General features: G+C 47.4%; 1 protein-coding gene and 1 long non-coding RNA gene across 3 annotated transcripts in view; one reads left to right on the top strand and one right to left on the bottom strand.

Moving 5' to 3' along the window:
• The window catches only part of igf1ra (insulin-like growth factor 1a receptor), a 107,877-nt gene that overhangs the window by 19,515 nt on the left and 67,241 nt on the right, over positions 1-21,121 (bottom strand). For both annotated transcript variants that reach the window (XM_042301528.1, XM_042301529.1), the window contains exons 3-10: positions 9,893-10,199; positions 8,494-8,630; positions 7,458-7,602; positions 6,491-6,699; positions 6,216-6,342; positions 5,881-6,116; positions 5,505-5,672; positions 5,138-5,345 (exon numbers count right to left, since the gene is read on the bottom strand). In XM_042301528.1, the coding sequence (XP_042157462.1) occupies positions 5,138-5,345; positions 5,505-5,672; positions 5,881-6,116; positions 6,216-6,342; positions 6,491-6,699; positions 7,458-7,602; positions 8,494-8,630; positions 9,893-10,199 (1,537 nt within the window). The remainder of the gene's footprint in view (positions 1-5,137; positions 5,346-5,504; positions 5,673-5,880; positions 6,117-6,215; positions 6,343-6,490; positions 6,700-7,457; positions 7,603-8,493; positions 8,631-9,892; positions 10,200-21,121) is intronic.
• LOC112218558 lies at positions 14,590-15,431 on the top strand. Its single transcript, XR_002948635.2, has 2 exons — positions 14,590-14,758; positions 15,149-15,431. It is a non-coding gene; the product is annotated as an uncharacterized LOC112218558 (long non-coding RNA).

Raw genomic sequence — 21,121 nt, 5'->3', positions numbered from 1 at the left:
CACTTAAAGCACTAGCCTATGTCAAACTACTATTCCCCCATAGTACAAAAGTCAACCTATTCTATTCTGTGCGAGAAATAAATATTACAAACGTAGTCTGGGACAGTTGTGGGATGCGATCGATTCCAAATTAATACAACCACTAGCATTTAAAAAATGAGGCTGACGCAACAAATCAGAACGTTTAGCTTAAAATGTTGATAAACTATTGGGCTATTTCTTCATATTATAAGGGCAGCAATGTGCACATGGCAGTAGGCTATAAACACACATGTTCCATTAGCAGAAAACATCATTATCAAAAGTCCATGCATGTAATGCTTTTATTATAAAGGTGCATGTTTATGGTGAAAATTATCTTCCCCAAACTTGAAACTCAGGCGTTGCTTATACAGGTATATGCCAGTCAGGTTCTACACCCATTGTAAAGCAGATTAATGTGCTTAATTTTAAGAAGTTATTTGGCCACTTTTATTGTGATACAAACCTTATCAAAACATATAGGCCTATGGGCTAGGCTACATCAGGTGTGTGACTATGATTAGAAAAAGTCACATAAAAAGGCATTGTTTCTTGCCTTAAGCTGGGCATCATTCACAAGTGTTAATATATAATTCACAAGTGATAGGCTGATATTGACCCATATTCTTGATTTAATCTTGTCTTTACATATACTAAATAATATATGTGGGAAATATGTTTTGAATTACAATTGACCATTATCTGCACCTGTCTCGAAACGGGGGCAGGGGGGGAAAATGCATGCCATCTCTGCACTTAAATAGCAAATGGGGGACGCTTTTCCTGTGGTTGATTTTCATGCCAGCCAGGTAGGCTATATTCCTGTTGTAAAGATAAGCAATGTGCTTAATATTTGCTTAATATTAGGATAAATAAATATAGTAGGTCTAGCCCAGGGCTGCCCAACACTCTTCCCGAAGATCTACCGTCCTGTGGGTTTTCAGTTCAACCCTAATTTAACACACCTGATTCTACTAATTAGCTGCTCAACAAGACCTTAACTAGCTGAATCAGATACCCTAAATTAGGGTAGCACTGAAAACCTACAGGACAGTCGATCTCCAGGAAGGGAGTTGGGCAGCCCTGGTCTAGCCTATAGAAAGCTGATGGGATCCTCCTCTTTTTAATAGAGGCCACCATTTCTCACGCAATTACATTACCTGTAGACATGTTGCGCAACAGGAGCTCATGAGCTCTCATGAAGTGTTTTATTAGATTTTCTATTACATTTGCATTGATGTCAGAGTGACTAGAGGGACAATAGAGGTTTTTTTAATGGCGCTGAAGAGGATGGCTGACATCTTACATGCTCCTAACTAATTGTGCTATTTTGTCTTTGTTTTTTTTTGCCTAACTTATTTTTTTACTTATTTTGTACATAATGTTGCTGCTATCGTCTCTTATGACCGAAAATAACTTCTGGACATCAGAACAGCGATTGCTCGCCACGAACTGGAAGAAGATTTTTCCTTTAACGAGTCTGACGAGAAGGATATACTGCTTTCCCGGGAACAGGCCCAAATCCCCATCATTTGTGTGAAGAAAAGACGGCGGAAAAGAGGACGCAGATCGGGCTTCGAGCTAAAGGCTAGAGCTGCCGCTTTCAAGGAGCGGGACACTAATCCGGACACTTATAAAAAATCCCGCTATGCCCTCAGACGAACCATCAAACAAGCAAAGCGTCAATACAGGATTAAAATTTAATCCTACTACACCGGCTCTGACGCTCGTCGGATGTGGCAGGGCTTGAAAACTATTAAGGACTACAAAGGGAAACCCAGACGCAAGCTGCCCAGTGACGCGAGCCTACCAGATGAGCTAAATGCCTTTTATGCTCGCTTCGAGGCAAGCGACACTGAATCATGCACGAGAGCACCAGCTGTTCTGGATGACTGTGTGATATCGCTCTCAGTAGCCGATTTGAACAAGACCTTTAAACAGGTCAGCATTCACAAAGCCGCAGGGCCAAATGGATTACCAGGACGTGTACTCAAAGCATGCGCGGACCAACTGGCAAGTGTCTTCACTAACATTTTCAACCTCTCCCTGACTGATCTGTAATACCTACACATTTCAAGCAGACCACCATAGTCCCTGTGCCCAAGGAAGTGATGGTAAGCTGCCTAAATTATTACCGCCCTGTAGCACTCACGTCGGTAGCCATGAAGTGCTTTGAAAGGCTGGTCATGACTTATATCAACAGCATCAGCAATCACCAACAGCAATATACCCTAGACCCATTCCAATTCGTATACCGCCCCAACAGATCCACAGATGATGCAATCTCAATTGCACTCCACACTGCCCTTGCCCACCTGGACAAAAGGAACACCTATATGGCAATGCTGTTCATTGACTACAGCTCAGCGTTCAACACCATAGTGCCCTCAAAGCTCAAACACCACCCTCTGCAACTGGATCCTGGACTTGTTGACGGGCCACCCCCAGGTGGTAAGAGTAGGCAACAACACATCTGCCTCGCTGATCCTCAACACTGGGGCCCCTCAGGGGTGTGTACTTAGTCCCCTCCTGTACTCGCTGTTCACCCATGACTGCGTGGCCAAACACAACTCCAACACCATCATTAAGTTTGCTGACGACACAACAGTGGTAGGCCTGATCACTGACAATGATAAGACAGCCTATAGGGAGGAGGTCAGAGAACTGGCAGTGTGGTGCCAGGGCAACAACTTCTCCCTCAATGTGAGCAAGACAAAGGAGCTGATCGTGGACTAGAGGAAAGGGTGGGTCGAACAGGCCCCCATTAACATTGACGGAGCTGTAGTGGAGCGGGTCGAGAGTTTCAAGTTCCTTGGTGTCCACATCACCAACAAACTATCATGGTCCAAACACACCAAGACAGTCGTGAAAAGGGCACGACAAAACCTTGTCCCCCTCAGGAGACTGAAAAGATTTGGCATGGGACCCCAGATCCTCAAAAGATTCTACAGCTGCACCATCAAGAGCATCCTGACCAGTTGCATCACCGCCTGGTATGGCAACTGCTCGGCATCTGACCATAAGGTGCTACAGAGAGTAGTGCGTACGGCCCAGTACATCACTGGGGTCAAGCTTCCTGCAATCCAAAACCTATACAATAGGTGGTGTCAGAGGTAAGCCCATAAAATTGTCAGAGACTCCAGAGCCCCAAAACTAGGACCAAAAGGCCCCTCAACAGCTTCAACCCCCAAGCCATAAAACTGCTGAACGATTAATGAAATGGCCACCGGACTATTACATTGACCCTCCCCCCATTTGTTTTGTAAACTGCTGCTACTCGCTGTCTATTATCTATGCATAGTCACTTCACCCCTACCTTCATGAACAAATTACCTCAACTAACCTGTACCCCCACACACTGACTCGGTACTGGTACCCCCTGTATATAGACTTATTATTGTTATGTTATTGTGTTACTTTTTATTATTTTGTATTTTTACTTTAGTTTATTTGGGAAATATTTTCTTAACTCTTCTTTAACTGCACTGTTGGTTAAGGGCTTGTAAGTAAGCATTTCACCGTAAGGTCTACACTTGTTGTATTCGGCACATGTGACAAATAAAGTTTGATTTGATTTGAGTACCAGGCTGTTGGCAGGTTTGGTAGTCTACTAATGACCAGCAGCAGCATCAGAGCTTGTAGAAGCCTAATTAATGTGACTAAACGGTCACATGGAATTTGACTGCCTTCGTGACTCGTGACCACCGGTGTGGCGGTAATACGGTCACCGCAACAGCCCTAGTCAGGACAAAGTATAAGCACTGGGATTTATCAAGCACTAGAGGCTTCACTCTGGAGGTTAACTAGGGGACTAGAATTTGTTTTCCATTCCATTTGTTTTGAGAGAAACTGGTACTAATTCAGTGAATACTCAAAACTGTGCCCTGAATACACAAACACAGTACTGCTCATGCACTCATTTACCTCAGACACACACACACAGTCTGATCTGCCATCTGGTATGGGGAAACAAGTGGCCTGAGTTTACCCTGAAAAAGGCTCAATTTCAAAACGCAATCAGTCTCTCAGTGTGAGTGAGTACATCTGTGTGTCTGTGTGTGTGTATCACAAAGAGTGAGTGTGTGTGTGGGAATGGGTTGGAGTCTTTAAACTGTAAAGCATCCGTAGCCACGAGCAAGGTAAAATGATAACACAACACAGATGTCAGTCCCCATTCTGGCAAACAAAAGGCTAACGGGCTTATAGTGTGCAGCCAGGCCAGCGAGCAGAGCGCAGGCCCTTCAGACTCATTAATCAGATCCCTCTCCCCGGGTTTGTTTGTGCTGCCTAAATTACAGCCTGCTAGGCCTTAATATCCTGCCGCCGCTGTCGTCATGGTGATGGAATCCACAAGTGCCGTAAGCAGGCCTTTGATCCCTGCACCCGTGTCTCTCTCTCTGTCAGGGTCCTCTGACACAGTTCCAGCCCAATCCCTTCCTACCTCCTCCCTTCTGCTCCCCTCCCTCCCTACCTCCGTCCCCTCTGCTCCCTTCCTCCCTGCTCCCTTCCTCCCTCCCCTCTGCTCCCCTCCCTCCCTACCTCCCCTCTGCCCCTCTGCTCCCCTCCCTACCTCCCTCCCCTCTGCTCCCTCCCTCCCCCTCTTCTCCCTCCCTCCCTACCTACCCCCACTCTGCTCCCTTCCTCCCTCCCCTCTGCTCCCCTCCCTCCCTACCTCCCTCCCCTCTGCTCCGTCCCTCCCTCCCTCCCTCCCTCCCCTCTGCTCCCTCCCTCCCTCCCTCCCTTCTGCTCCTTCCCTCCCCTCTTCTCCCTCCCTCCCTCCCCTCTGCTCCCTACCTCCCCTCTGCTCCCCTCCCTACCTCCCTCCCCTCTGCTCCCTCCCTTCCTCCCTCTAAACCCTGATGATGTTTAGATCCTGTCAGTCCCAGTCCCAGGGCTGGGTAATTACAACACCACTGTGTCCTGACCCTGGATCTCTCTCGGCTATTAAAGAAAACAGGACCCAGATTGTGAGCTCAGCTCTTTGATAATCATCTACAAAGCCTCAGAGAAGGGTTTGGTCCAAAAGCTGTTAACAATGGGGAAGGTAGAGTTGTACTATCTTACTGTTGTGTGATCTCTCTCCATAGAGGGAGGCTGCCTGCTGTCTGGCACCTACCTGGGGGTGAAGATAGAATTGTGCAGGAAGTTCTCAAAGACTTTGCGGTAGGAGGCGTCGTCTATCTCTGCCTTCAGGTCCTCCTTGGTCTTGGGGCAGGGGCAGCAAGGGCCCTTATCCCCCCCAGACAGGTCAGACTTGGTGGGCTTGGTGTCCTCCTCCATGTCTGCCAACCCCGTGGCTGATATCCTGATGGGGATCTTCAGCTCTGTTGTACAGTGGAAGGGGAACGGGACCCGTTAGTGAATTACTTTCCCGAAGAAAGCACAAATCCCCTGTGTACAAAAATCTATTATATCGATTCCATAATGTACACAGATAAAAAATACAGAACAGGTTGGATAAGAAGAGGGGTTGGAATGCTGACCTTTGGAGCAGTAGTTGTGTTGGTACAACTCCCTGTCTTCAGCTTGCTGCTGCCAGCGGACCAGGTAAAAAGTGAGATTGCCGTTAGGGTTGAGGGGAGGTGACCATTTCACTACCAGCTTTGAGGATGAGTTGGCATACGCACGGGCATCCATTGGCATAGACGGCTCTGTGACAAAAACACACAAATGTTGAAATGTTGTGAGTGGTGTTTAAAATGTGTCGTTTTCATGAAGCGTTAGAGAAGAGGGATACATTTGATGTGACGTTCTGATAAGAAGTCTTTCAGTTTATCTTAGTTGGGTGAAACGTTGTCCATGGCTGAGGTGACTTGCTGTTGTTTACAGAAGCCGTACTGTAGCCCAGTACTGTCTTACCTGAGGGTCTGGTGCGTATATAGACCACGTCACTCTTGGCTCCCGGGATGTGTTTGTCCTCCACCACAAGGGTGATGGCCTTGACAAAGATGGCGTACTGGGTCCAGGGCTTCAGTGGGGACAGCAACACACCAGGGTCTATCTCTTTGTCCTGAGGCAGGTCCACGTCAACCATGTTCCAACTGTTGGAGCCACACCCATCCTGGCCATCAAACTCTGTGATATTCTGGTGCGGTCTGGAATACATGAAAAACACCGCCTTCGGTAAATGTGAAGTATAAAGGCTCTATAGTAAAATAGTGTAATATCTGTGTGTGCTTTATGCGAGCACTCACGCCTCCTTGTAGTAGACAATGAAGCTGATGAGGTCTCTGTAGTCTGGTGGTCTGTAGCGCTCCCAGGTCAGCTTGATCCGGTTACTCACCGTGCTGTTGGACTTGAACTTCAGGATGTGGCTCTCACCTATAAACACAAACCCCATCTTAGATATATCCCCCTTACAGGAAACTCAATAGTGATATGATAAAATACTACATTGTATTAATTCAAGTACTGAATGAGCATAGAAAGTTAAAGTAATCCCACTCCAGATGTCTGCTGGTGTACTCACAGCTGGCTCTGTCCCCATTGTTGCGGAAATCGTCCTCCTCAAACTTCTCAGTGATTCCCGTCTTCTCCCACATCTTGTGTATCTCAGACATGCAGAGTTTGGGGTTGAAGCGGAACGACAGCCTCCCAGCCCTGATGGTCAGGTTGTGTTGGGTCCAGTCCCACAGGTACTGCAGGCGCTGGTTGTCGATGGCAGAGAAAGCATACATCCTGATAAGGAGACAACAGACAGGTGTTCACTTCCTCATACACCTAGTAGCTGTGCTGTGGGCATAAATAGGGCCAAACCACTTTTCAATCCATTGATTTACTTTAAACACAGAATAGAGCACTGAGGATAAAGTTGTCAAAATGTTGTGGAGTGGTTGGCTTAGTTTTCCATCTGGTGGATGTGTAAAGGGAAGTAGATCGGGTGTCATTGTGCGGTTGTGTCTGTCTAACACTGAGCTGTACAGACAGAGAGGGCCAGAGATGAAACAGAGCGACTCAGAGCCTCTCAGCTCCATTGGAACACCTCGGAAACTAGCAGAATGTCAGTGTTGCTCTAGAGCACTCCTCCTGCTGTAACTCTAGCCTGGGAGGGATGACAACAAGAGGCCCGAGAGGCTTTCCCACGACCCTCCTGGTCATCTCCAGAAACACACTCCCTATCTCTGACAAGGGATAGGCCGCTGGTGATGTCATGCTACAGCCAGAATAGGCTGGGAGACCTGAGAGTTTCTATTCAGATACATAGCTCATCCACCTTTTCATTACATCACAAGGAGAGGTGCCATGTTGTCTTATGGTGGTTTTATGGGAATTCCTCACTGAAAATGTTATGGCTGGAACCTTACTTACCCTAGCCACGTATAAAAATCATTCACACGGCTTTCAAAACCGTCTGGGATACATCTACCATGTGATAAACGCTGACACTTCCCCTAATCCCCAGACATGGGTCGGACTCAGAGAGCGGCCTGTCGTACCCTTCCATGAGCTCCTCCCCGTTGATGTAGCGCAGGCTCTTGAGGAAGGAGAGCGAGCCTAGCGTGTGGGAGTGGCGGATCCTCACATAGCCTGTCACTGTCTGGATCAGCCCCATGAAGCTTTCCAGCTCTGAAGCGATGTTATCTGGAGAGAGGAGAGAGGAAAGTTAGCAAACACATACTCAGACACAACAGTCAGCGTGTGAGAACCCCTGCTCTGAACACATCAAATCCCACCGGTAACTGTACTGAACACATCAAATCCCACAGGAAACTGTGCTGAACACATCAAATCCCACAGGCAACTGTACTGAACACATCAAATCCCACAGGCAACTGTACTGAACACATCAAATCCCACAGGCAACTGTACTGAACACATCAAATCCCACAGGCAACTGTACTGAACACATCAAATCCCACAGGCAACTGTACTGAACACATCAAATCCCACAGGCAACTGTACTGAACACATCAAATCCCACAGGCAACTGTACTGAACACATCAAATCCCACAGGCAACTGTACTGAACACATCAAATCCCACAGGCAACTGTACTGAACACATCAAATCCCACAGGCAACTGTACTGAACACATCAAATCCCACAGGCAACTGTACTGAACACATCAAATCCCACAGGCAACTGTACTGAACACATCAAATCCCACAGGCAACTGTACTGAACACATCAAATCCCACAGGCAACTGTACTGAACACATCAAATCCCACAGGCAACTGTACTGAACACATCAAATCCCACAGGCAACTGTACTGAACACATCAAATCCCACAGGCAACTGTACAGTCTAAAGATAAGCTGTAAGTCACCTTGTAAACTGAGCAAATACATAGCATAATAGCAAAATGTGATAATTGGTTTGGGGCACAGTGCAGGCAGCTGATGTAAGGTTGACTCTGATGTAATGTTGACTCCACACTAGCTCTCCCAGCGCCCCCGTGCTCCCTTCCCGGTCTCTGGGGAGACAGACAGACTGAGTGGTCCTGGTTACTGGTAGTGGTACTGGTACTCACTGCCACGGCGGATGTTGATGTGCAGGTTGCCTTTGATGACTGTACAGCCCATTAGAGACTGAGCAGCATCCACTGAGTCGATGGTCTTGGAGTCACAGATCTTATCACACAGGCCATCACAGGCACTGCAGAACATACTGTTATTGAGGAAGAGAGAGAAAAGGGAAAACAGTCAAGGAATGTCCTTAACCAAATAAAGCTACAAAATTACAATTTCCAAGAAACCAGATTAAGATGCCTCCCCCTAACTCACCCAAAATTTCAAAAAATGTGTCTAATGTTTGCTTTGAAATAGAAGCTCACTTTCTTTATGAACTGTGTAATCTTTTATGAGTGCTTAATTGAACCCTTGGTTTCGTGAGAGTGACTCACTAAATGGCCCTAAAGACAAAAAAAAGACTGATATGTCCACAAATATATGGCAACAGTGACTCAACATGGAACGTTTGGAGAATGAAAATCTAAATATGGAGACAAGTTACCCTGAGTCACAAACAAAGACATTCTCTTATTCAAACAGGGGAAATGTCAAATGGGGTAAATGTCCCGAGTTACAGCGCTGCTGTGAGGAACCAATCCTGAATGCCTTCAAGCAACATTCATAAAGTATCTTTTGTATCTTACGGTAATGCACCAATGGATGAGTCTTGTATACTGGGCACTGAGGTCAGCATCTTCCTCTGATTCTGAATTACATGGAATGTCCACAGGCTTCAATCATTCATGACCTAACATGACTTTCTGCCTGAAGCATTTTTTTTTTTATCTCTGAAGCTTCTCTTTAAGAATGGAATCTCTGAGAGGACCAGGTGGGGAAGGGTTTCACATAGAATCTCTGAGAGGACCAGGTGGGGAAGGGTTTCACATAGAATCTCTGAGAGGACCAGGTGGGGAAGGGTTTCACATAGAATCTCTGAGAGGACCAGGTGGGGAAGGGTTTCACATAGAATCTCTGAGAGGGGAACCAGGTGGGGAAGGGTTTCACATAGAATCTCTGAGAGGACCAGGTGGGGAAGGGTTTCACATAGAATCTCTGAGAGGACCAGGTGGGGAAGGGTTTCACATAGAATCTCTGAGAGGACCAGGTGGGCAAGGGTTTCACATAGAATCTCTGAGAGGACCAGGTGGGGAAGGGTTTCACATAGAATTTCTGAGAGGATCAGGTGGGGAAGGGTTTCACATAGAGGTGAATTATTCAGAATATCTCTGCATGCAAATTCAAAAAACAAACACAGGGCCAGAGAAACCCCACAACCAATATGTCAGAGGACTGTATACAGTAACAATAGTGCTGTATATAATAGTATAGATGACCCATAACAGGACCATGCTTGATCCTGGGGAGCCCTTTAGAGCCCTTTAGAGCCTTTGAGGTGAAGTGTGCTCTCTGCTCTTTTACCTATTGCTCTCATTGCGTGTAAAGCCTGATGGACACTCAGGCATGCACTCTCCTTCGTGAATGACAAAGTCAAAGTCGCTGGGCAGGTGCACGCGGGCACACAGGTCCATGGTGATGCAGCGCCAGCCCTCAAACTTGTAAGTGTCTGGGGGGCAGTGCTGCACGCAGCGGCCCTCGTGGTAGTAGTGCAGGCAGGCTGCGCAGGCCATGTCGTCGTCCGGCTCCGTACAGCTCCCCAGGCACTGGGCATGGCAACATTCACCACTGTCCGTACATGCCCTCCGCTCACACTTCTTCTCTGGGCAGACTGGGCGAAACACAGAGAGAAACAGGTTAGTGAGATGACATGACTGGGTCTGAGTAAACAGTCACCATATTACAATAGGTCTAGATGACAGGGTCAGAGTAAACAGTCACCATTGTACTATAGGTCTGGATGACAGGGTCTGAGTAAACAGTCACCATTGTACTATAGGTCTGGATGACAGGGTCTGAGTAAACAGTCACCATTGTACTATAGGTCTGGATGACAGGGTCTGAGTAAACAGTCACCATTGTACTATAGGTCTGGATGACAGGGTCTGAGTAAACAGTCACCATTGTACTATAGGTCTGGATGACAGGGTCTGAGTAAACAGTCACCATTGTACTATAGGTCTGGATGACAGGGTCTGAGTAAACAGTCACCATTTTACTATAGGTCTGGATGACAGGGTCTGAGTAAACAGTCACCATTTTACTATCACCATTGTACTATAGGTCTGGATGACAGGGTCTGAGTAAACAGTCACCATTTACTATAGGTCTGACAGGGTCTGAGTAAACAGTCACCATTTTACTATAGGTCTGGATGACAGGGTCTGAGTAAACAGTCACCATTGTACTATAGGTCTGGATGACAGGGTCTGAGTAAACAGTCACCATTTTACTATAGGTCTGGATGACAGGGTCTGAGTAAACAGTCACCATTGTACTATAGGTCTGGATGACAGGGTCTGAGTAAACAGTCACCATTGTACTATAGGTCTGGATGACAGGGTCTGAGTAAACAGTCACCATTTTACTATAGGTCTGGATGACAGGGTTTGAGTAAACAGTCACCATTTTACTATAGGTCTGGATGACAGGGTCTGAGTAAACAGTCACCATTGTACTATAGGTCTGGATGACAGGGTCAGAGTAAACAGTCACCATTTTACTATAGGTCTGGATGACAGGGTCTGAGTAAACAGTCACCATTTTACTATAGGTCTGGATGACAGGGTTTGAGTAAACAGTCACCATTTTACTCTAGGTCTGGATGACAGGGTCTGAGTAAACAGTCACCATTTTACTATAGGTCTGGATGACAGGGTCTGAGTAAACAGTCACCATTGTACTATAGGTCTGGATGACAGGGTCTGAGTAAACAGTCACCATTGTACTATAGGTCTGGATAACAGGATCAGAGAGAAAACACACTAATGCAGCTAACAGATAAAGCACAGCTCACTGTTTAAGCTCATATACAGTCTCGAAATACAATAAATGAAAATGAAAAGGCTTTTAGACTGGAATACATTTATGAGCTTCTTCCCCTGGAGAGGAAAAAGGGTGAAATGGGTTAACTATTATTAGACTTATATCAAGTGTTCTGAGGACAGGAGTGAGGATAGGTGACATGACGAGACTCGGATTAAGCTGGACGGTGTGTGTGTGTGTGTGTGTGTGTGTGTGTGTGTGTGTGTGTGTGTGTGTGTGTGTGTGTGTGTGTGTGTGTGTGTGTGTGTGTGTGTGTGTGTGTGTGTGTGTGTGCATGTGTGTGTGTGTGTGTGTGTGCGTTTACACACTATGTGTGCGTGCCTAGCCTGTTCTGTGCTCGTTGGAGGTCGAGGAGAGGCAGGCTTTAGGATTAGTGGGCTGTAAAATGGTAATCGCTGAGCAGAGCTGGGGAGCTGTAGAGCGCTGTCAGAGAGGAAGTGGTGTGCCGTCAGGGCGTCGAATGTTTGTGCAGGGCCCCACGCTGCTCTATGCCAGCCTTGTTAGTAAACTGCAGAGCTGGACCCACTACAGATACATATTATTGCTGTTTGGGACTATTAAGGGAATTTGAGGGAGGGGAAAGAGAGAGTGGAGAGCAATAGAGGTTGTCTCGCCAGTAGTTGGAGATCCATTGACTCCAGGAGCAGTGGAGGGCTCCAGAACAAGGTCCCGCTGAGAAGAACCTACGGACGTACAGTACAGCCCTACCAGATTACAGTGCATCCCTTTATTCAAGTATGTTTTTTATTAAGGGACTTGCCACCCAAGTCAAGAGTAAAAGACTCCAAAGAAATCCTCGTCTTATGCATCATAGGCTATACAATCCCAGACAGCTAGACAGAGACAGAGCGGTCTGATTTTCAGTCAATTGCTTGAGAAACAACATTGATGTATTTCATTGGTTTACCAATATTGTGCCTTAACTAGGGACAAAAATGACACCACTTACAGAGCTCAGAACTCCTATCCAAACTACCAGAACAGCTTCCAAGACAGATGAACTTCCTTCAAGACCGTGAGAAAATCAACAGTAAAATGATTATGTGGAGAACACTGGCATGTTTCAAATTAAGCTTTTAGCGACATGAATAACAGAATAGTCAGTGTTTACTGAGGAGAGCAAAAGGACTGAACCGCACAACAATGTGGTATGAATAACAACGCATTCCCTCTGGTTGAGACAGACACTGACTTTGATTACAATAGTAGAAAAGACAGGCTCCAAACAGTCCATTGGATTTGCTGCCCTATCAACTCTACAACTACAAGACTTTAAATCCGCCTGTAATCAGCTCTGAATATCCGACCAGGTATTAGGCCTATGCTGTAAGATGTTTAGACCTAAGTGGTATTAACCCATAGTTAGTACTGCTTATTATAATCTTTATGTGCTATTTGCTGATGTCTCCGGCAGGAGAAGAGGAGGAGAGGAGACTCGCTAGTTCTAATGCGTTAAAGGTCACCTGAGTTTGGTCAGGAAAGGGAAAATGACTTTTTCAGGGGCCCCAGGGATGCATGAGGGAAAGTGAGGCAGCATATCCCCATGGTAACTCATGCACAATGATAGGAGCTCTAATCTGGAGGCCAAGGGAAGTCTACTACACAGAGACAGGCCTGGGTGTGGGGCCAAGTGAATTGACGTGCAGGTGCCCTTGGTGACCCAGTGCTTTTTGCAAAGGATTGTCCCCTGTGGGAAGAGGATCTAGCTAGTAAAATACCAACTCCAACTGAGAAGGCCAACGGCGAGCAACACGACGACACTCCTGGTCCCTTAGCAACGGCGTCCTGGGGCCAAGCGCTGCAGGCTGGACGGGCACAGCCAAACACACATACACATGTCTCCATCATTCTGGTCTGTTCAGGCCTATACATGCCACAGCACTAATGAGGAAATCCACTCATTGTGTGTTTATTGGGGTAATTCATCTGCATACTGACATATAGAATGATACTCAATCACTGAGTGTGATGTAGAGAGAGAAAGAGTATGAGAAAAAGAAAGAGAGAGAGAGAGAGAGAGAGAGAGGGAGTGTGTATAGTAGGGGTGTTTTTTCGAGAGACAAGTTTGTTTGCTTGTGTAAGACGTGTCTGGTGTCAGAAGATCAGCGGTGCTTGTGAATCAGGGGAGAGAAGGAGTGGGGCTAAACTAATCTCAACATGAATATTTCATGCTGTTTTACCAAACATCTGTGTAAGTTAAGGAGAACGTGACAATGCACTACAGCAATTCTGCAGTGCAAACACATCATACTCCCACAGTAGAAACTAGCCTAGCACTTATCTTCCTAACAAGGGAGGACACTCTTTCATCATTCCCACTCCTAACCATTTCTCAAATAGTTGAGATTCTTTCTCACATTGGTCAAATCACAAGCTGAACATACAAGAGGTTCCTCAAACATTCCATCAGAGTCTTGTAATCAACAGAAAAACTGAAAAAATGTCACGAACAAACAAAAAACGCTAACATTTTCAGCTATTTAGTTAAAACAACACAGGCATTATCCTTTTTAATTCTTCTGATACCTTTAGCCAACACTTCGGCTAATCACTCCATTATTGCCATCCAGAATGTGATCATTTGTTTATTACTGATCAGCTCCTCACCTTTAGCACACAGGAGTGAATGCGGGAAAACCTTTTCTAAACCCTATCACAGTGGAATGAGTATGGGTGGCAAATGAGGACTACACTTCCTTAAATAGCCAAATGGTCCTTTTATGAGCTATATATAGATACACCATTCCTCGTTCCAATTCCAACTCTCTAACCAGGCTCTGGCTCAATGCTCCATAAATACCCAGCCATTCTGGACCTACTCCATGAAGAGAAATGCTTTTCCTTTAACTAGCCTATCCAATGCCAACACATATTAGTCATTGATCTCAGAGTTGATTCCCATATTTTCATGATGGAGGTGAACAGAGAGAGAAAGAAAAACAGAGAGGAGAAGAAAAAAAACAGAAAGCCATTCATTTCTTGGAACTCTGCCAAAAGGGGGCAGCCCAGGCAAACTCAAAGGGGCCTCGCTGGGAGAGGTTCCGCATCATTTAAACAGATTCCTCAATGAAGAGAAATTCCAAACATGCATACCTTCCGCTGGGAGGAAGAGGGTGGAGCTGCTGCCTAACAATCCATATAAGTCAAACCCATTTCCCTGTGTGACCAAACAACCCGTGGTATCAAGGATACAATCCTGTATTTATAGATGCTCCAAGTGCAGCCAGCCTATTTCCACTTTGCTCTGCTCTACACACAGCTATGCATGGCATTGTGGGTTCCCACTGCTTCAGAGGAAAGAGACCACCAGACTACCTAACAAGGAAGGGGCTCCACGCAGGACTGGTGAGAGAGTATGTCTCATCAATTTAGGAGTTAGTTAGGCCCAATAGTCCTTATCAGGAAGGAGTGCTCTATATTGCACAGTATTGATCTAAAGGAGATGAATCATAATCGACATGTATATCACTGAATTAAGGCTAAAATGTAAATAGATACAGTATAAAAAAGTTACAGTTATCCTTCATTAAAAATGAAAGAGTTCATTATGATACTGGAACACTGGGCTTAGATAATATTAGCTGTGAATTGTTGTTGTGCCCAGTCATGTGTGACCGTCAGTAGAGAGAGCTGACAACACACTCCTGCTGCAGTGAACCAGAGGGTTGGAGAGTGGGTGTAGGGGTTTTGTACCATACTCTTATCCCTGCACAATCTCTCCCTCCCCTCTCCCAGTGAAAACTGTCAGGTCAGACGCCATAGACACTGCAGCTGCCCAGCCTGCCCCCGCTGCATGCTGCAAAATCACTGCAACGTGAGGAGCAGCACGGTCCATCTCCTCTGTAGTAAACAACACAATGAACACAGAGAGAGAGACAGAGAATGGGCTCACCGCAGAGACATCCACACATTCCTGTACCCTCCAAGTAATAAAAGGAGAATGAACGAAGAGCAACAGTAAAATCAGTGCTGTAACAGACTGGAAAACATAGATGCTGTATAAAAGCCCATTGACCCACTTGGATGTTTTTCCTGTCATTTGTTGCTGCCTGTGGTCTGAAGTCACTGGAGGAGCCTATGTAAAGTATCCCCAGAGTGTTCTGGGCAGCTCAGTAATCAAGGAGTAGCATGTTAACCCCTTTATCCTCTGAACCAGCACAATAACACACTTCAAGAGACTGGACTCAAATACAGGCTATAATAAACCCCGGATATCCTCTAGTTCTGTAGTAGAGGGATGAGAATGCTCATCTTGCTGCAGGAATGCTACTGCAGGGCCAGGATGCAGATAAGTGGTCTGAGAGGTTTGGCTGACAAGCAGCATCTGAATCAGAGAGAGAGCGTCAGATCCTTGCACCGAGAAGGCTCACTGGCGGTGGGCATGTGATCATGGGGAGCTGTTGCGATCTTGGGTTTAGTAGTCTATGGGAACTTGATGTGACCCTCCATCTGGCCTGATGTATATATATCATTCCGGACTCTGACATTGCTCAATCTGATATTTATACATGTTTTATTTAAATTCTTTGGATTATGTGTGTATTGTTAGGTATTACAGCACTGTTGGAGCTAGAAACACAAGCATTTTACTGAACCTGCGATAACATCTGCAAATCTGTGTACACAATCCATTTTGCAATATATATGCTTTTCAAGGCCAGAAATAAAAACAACAAATATAATCCTATAGTAATAACAAAAATAGCAGTTATTAAATAAAAATTACACCTAATATTATACACATTGGATTATTATTATTATTATTATTATTAAATGCATTCTTATAATCCTAGATATCCAATTTGCCAGTGTCATGAATAGGATGTGAGACGTGTGCAACAGAGTTGGGAAATGATTCATGATTTACTGGGGAGGAGTTTGAGGGGGTGTAACTGGGAGAGATTTCTTGTGGACTAATAACAGACGTGCAGGGGCGGTTCTGGATGATTGGCATGTTATTGAGTCTGGAGTAGAGATGGTAAACAATTCTTCTCTGGTGAGGGGAGTGGGAGGGGGAGCTGTAACCATGGTGATTAAACATGCCTTTTTCAGCATACAGTGACTATACCTTCAGGAAAAACCTGAAAAGATGTTGTTTGATACAATACAATACAATTTCACTCTCAAAACTCAAAAGTCCCCTTTGTTGTAGAGGATGTTATTTTGCCTTCGCTGGAACAAAACCTGCATGTTTTAGGGGCCAAAAACGTGGAGAAAAGAGTATCAAAGGAATATATACTCATGATCTAATCACAACCATGATCTTTGAATGGTAGTTAAATGCCATCTCGTATGTCATCTGACCTGGAAACAAGCCTACATCTGTGGCAAATCAATGTACCATATGTTCGATTAGATTGTTATCTTCTTCCTTGCTCTATTAACATGGTCCCATTAACAGTTCAAGTAATCTGCATGCATCCATTTATTGCAATTTCCAGCCTATACACGAAGACCATCTATGGAGATTGAAACTAGTGAGCTCAGTGCTGACCCCAGCAGTCAGGTAAAGTAGCCACTCATTTTGTAAACAGTGTCAAATCTCTCCGTCTCAAGATTACCAGCAGAGCCAAGAGCAGTAGCAGCAGTCTGCAGCCGTCTGGACCAACCGCCTCCACAGGCCTGTGTAGCTCCTGCAGCCTGAGTCCTCCCCCACCCCCAGCTCCCTGGCCTCCATCGGGCCACATCCTCATCCAGCAACCCGATCCTCCCCTGGAGCCCCCAGCGGATCACTCTAGACACTTGTTTAAAGCACATCAGCACAGCGAGCCAGATCGAGAGAGGATGCTTCCTTCCTACACTCAGCCTAGAACAGCCAAAGGCAAACAGCACCAACAAATCCAAAACTACTGTTGCTGTTACAGCGAAGCGTTTCAAGGACTAGTTCAAATTGGCCGATTTAATCAGATGTTTTGCACATTTACAGACACAACATCCGCTTGTTTGTTCATGGAGTTACTGTAGGCCTACATGTTTTGCTTTAAACTGTATTTTTATGGTCAAACTTTATAGCGTCTACAATCATACCTGATCTAGTTTTCTCATGCAGACAGCTGGCTCAGGAAAGCTTGAAAAAAGTATCTTCAGTGTTTTGCAGGTGTACGTGAACTCATTCCTCTCAGCCCAGCGTTTTTTGAGTCTCTTCCAATCCCATGCCCACTAAAGACCAGCACTGTGTTTTTCACTAAGGTATGTGCTGCTCTGTGTGTTCAGGCATGCATGACATTTCACATCACCCATGTTCAGTCACAACAACACACACCCCTTCCTTCCACCCTCAGGCCTCAGGGAGCTGCTGCCTGCTAATGTTGTCTTACACATATGCAATACATTATTATACAGAACTGTGTTTTCCTATCGGATATGCATGAGAGACCATTTAGTGGAGAGCATTTTGAGTACAGGCTTACTTTTAAGCAGCTTTAGTGCCACATGCAATGTCTTCTGTCAAACCTCTGTAAATATTGTTGTTATAGTTTTTTCCCAAAATGGCTTAAATATCAAACATACATATTTAACCTTTACCAGCTAACAGCAGTGAGTCTTACACAATTATATACAGGAAGGGATTCTGGTCATAGAGAGATGGGGAATGTTTGGAGCCTCATATTTGACGGGGACCCTTCCTGGATCCTAAATGTGTTGTCTAAATATGGTGGTTGTGTGAGGTCCTGGGCTTCAGAGATGAGGCAGCCCAGTGTCTCATCCCAGTCTCCCAGTCCAGTCTCCCAGCCCAGTCTCTCATCCCAGTCTCTCATCCCAGTCTCTCATCCCAGTCTCCCAGCCCAGGCTCCCAGACCAGTCTCTCATCCCAGTCTCTCATCCCAGTCTCCCAGCCCAGTCTCTCATCCCAGTCTCTCATCCCAGTCTCCCAGCCCAGTCTCCCAGCCCAGTCTCTCATCCCAGTCTCTCATCCCAGTCTCCCAGCCCAGTCTCTCATCCCAGTCTCCCAGCCCAGTCTCTCATCCCAGTCTCTCTTCCCAGTCTCTCATCCCGGTCTCCCAGCCCAGTCTCTCATCCCAGTCTCTCATCCCAGTCTCCCAGCCCAGTCTCTCATCCCAGTCTCTCATCCCAGTCTCCCAGCCCAGTCTCTCATCCCAGTCTCTCATCCCAGTCTCTCATCCCAGTCTCTCATCCCAGTCTCCCAGCCCAATATCTCATCCCAGTCTCCCAACCCAATCTCTCATCCCAGTCTCTCATCCCAGTCTCCCATCCCAGTCTCTCATCCCAGTCTCCCAGCCCAGTCTCTCATCCCAGTCTCCCAGCCCGGTCTCCCAGCCCAGTCTCTCATCCCAGTCTCTCATCCCAGTCTCCCAGCCCAATCTCTCATCCCAGTCTCTCATCCCAGTCTCCCAGCCCAGTTTCTCATCCCAGTCTCTCATCCCAGTCTCTTATCCCAGTCTCCCAGCCCAGTCTCTCATCCCAGTTTCTCATCCCAGTCTCCCAGCCCAGTCTCTCATCCCAGTCTCTCATCCCAGTCTCCCAGCCCAATATCTCATCCCAGTCTCCCAGCCCAGTCTCTCATCCCAGTCTCCCAGCCCAATATCTCATCCCAGTCTCCCAGCCCAATATCTCATCCCAGTCTCCCAGCCCAATCTCTCATCCCGGTCTCCCAGCCCAGTCTCTCATCCCAGTCTCTCATCCCAGTCTCCCAGCCTAGTCGCTCATCCCAGTCTCCCAGCCCAATATCTCATCCCAGTCTCTTATCCCAGTTTCTCATCCCAGTCTCCCAGCCCAATCTCTCATCCCAGTCTCCCAGCCCAGTCTCTCATCCCAGTCTCCCAGCCCAATATCTCATCCCAGTCTCCCAGCCCAATATCTCATCCCAGTCTCCCAGCCCAATCTCTCATCCCAGTCTCCCAGCCCAGTCTCTCATCCCAGTCTCTCATCCCAGTCTCTCATCCCAGTCTCCCAGCCCAATATCTCATCCCAGTCTCCCAGCCCAGTCTCTCATCCCAGTCTCTCATCCCAGTCTCCCAGCCCAATATCTCATCCCAGTCTCCCAGCCCAGTCTCTCATCCCAGTCTCTCATCCCAGTCTCCCAGCCCAATATCTCATCCCAGTCTCCCAGCCCAGTCTCTCATCCCAGTTTCTCATCCCAGTCTCCCAGTCTCTCATCCCAGTCTCCCAGCCCAGTCTCTCATCCCAGTCTCCCAACCCAGTCTCTCATCCCAGTCTCCCAGCCCAGTCTCTCATCCCAGTCTCTCATCCCAGTCTCCCAGCCCAGTCTCTCATCCCAGTCTCTCATCCCAGTCTCCCAGCCCAGTCTCTCATCCCAGTCTCCCAGCCCAGTCTCTCACCCCAGTCTCCCAGCCCAATCTCTCATCCCGGTCTCCCAGCCCAGTCTCTCATCCCAGTCTCTCATCCCAGTCTCCCAGCCTAGTCGCTCATCCCAGTCTCCCAGCCCATTATCTCATCCCAGTCTCTTATCCCAGTTTCTCATCCCAGTCTCCCAGCCCAATCTCTCATCCCAGTCTCCCAGCCCAGTCTCTCATCCCAGTCTCTCATCCCAGTCTCCCAGCCCAATATCTCATCCCAGTCTCCCAGCCCAATATCTCATCCCGGTCTCCCAGCCCAATCTCTCATCCCGGTCTCCCAGCCCAGTCTCTCATCCCAGTCTCTCATCCCAGTCTCTCATCCCAGTCTCCCAGCCCAATATCTCATCCCAGTCTCCCAGCCCAGTCTCTCATCCCAGTCTCTCATCCCAGTCTCCCAGCCCAATCTCTCATCCCAGTCTCCCAGCCCAGTCTCTCATCCCAGTCTCCCAGCCCAGTCTCTCATCCCAGTCTCCCAACCCAGTCTCTCATCCCAGTCTCCCAGCCCAGTCTCTCATCCCAGTCTCTCATCCCAGTCTCCCAGCCCAATATCTCATCCCAGTCTCCCAGCCCAGTCTCTCATCCCAGTCTCTCATCCCAGTCTCCCAGCCCAATCTCTCATCCCAGTCTCCCAACCCAGTCTCTCATCCCAGTCTCCCAACCCAGTCTCTCATCCCAGTCTCCCAGCCCAGTCTCTCATCCCAGTCTCTCATCCCAGTCTCCCAGCCCAGTCTCTCATCCCAGTCTCCCAGCCCAGTCTCTCATCCCAGTCTCCCAGCCCAATCTCTCATCCCGGTCTCCCAGCCCAGTCTCTCATCCCAGTCTCTCATCCCAGTCTCCCAGCCTAGTCGCTCATCCCAGTCTCCCAGCCCAATATCTCATCCCAGTCTCTTATCCCAGTTTCTCATCCCAGTCTCCCAGCCCAATCTCTCATCCCAGTCTCCCAGCCCAGTCTCTCATCCCAGTCTCTCATCCCAGTCTCCCAGCCCAATATCTCATCCCAGTCTCCCAGCCCAATATCTCATCCCGGTCTCCCAGCCCAATCTCTCATCCCGGTCTCCCAGCCCAGTCTCTCATCCCAATATCTCATCCCAGTCTCCCAGCCCAGTCTCTCATCCCAGTCTCTCATCCCAGTCTCCCAGCCCAATCTCTCATCCCAGTCTCCCAGCCCAGTCTCTCATCCCAGTCTCCCAGCCCAGTCTCTCATCCCAGTCTCCCAACCCAGTCTCTCATCCCAGTCTCCCAGCCCAGTCTCTCATCCCAGTCTCTCATCCCAGTCTCCCAGCCCAGTCTCTCATCCCAGTCTCCCAGCCCAGTCTCTCATCCCAGTCTCCCAGCCCCTCATCCCAGTCTCCCAGCCCAGTCTCTCATCCCAGTCTCTCATCCCAGTCTC

Source organism: Oncorhynchus tshawytscha, linkage group LG19 (genome assembly GCF_018296145.1).
Source record: "Oncorhynchus tshawytscha isolate Ot180627B linkage group LG19, Otsh_v2.0, whole genome shotgun sequence".
NCBI lineage: Eukaryota > Metazoa > Chordata > Actinopteri > Salmoniformes > Salmonidae > Oncorhynchus > Oncorhynchus tshawytscha.
The sequence above is the reverse complement of the archived record's forward strand: the minus strand, read 5'-3'. Positions and strand labels throughout refer to the sequence as shown.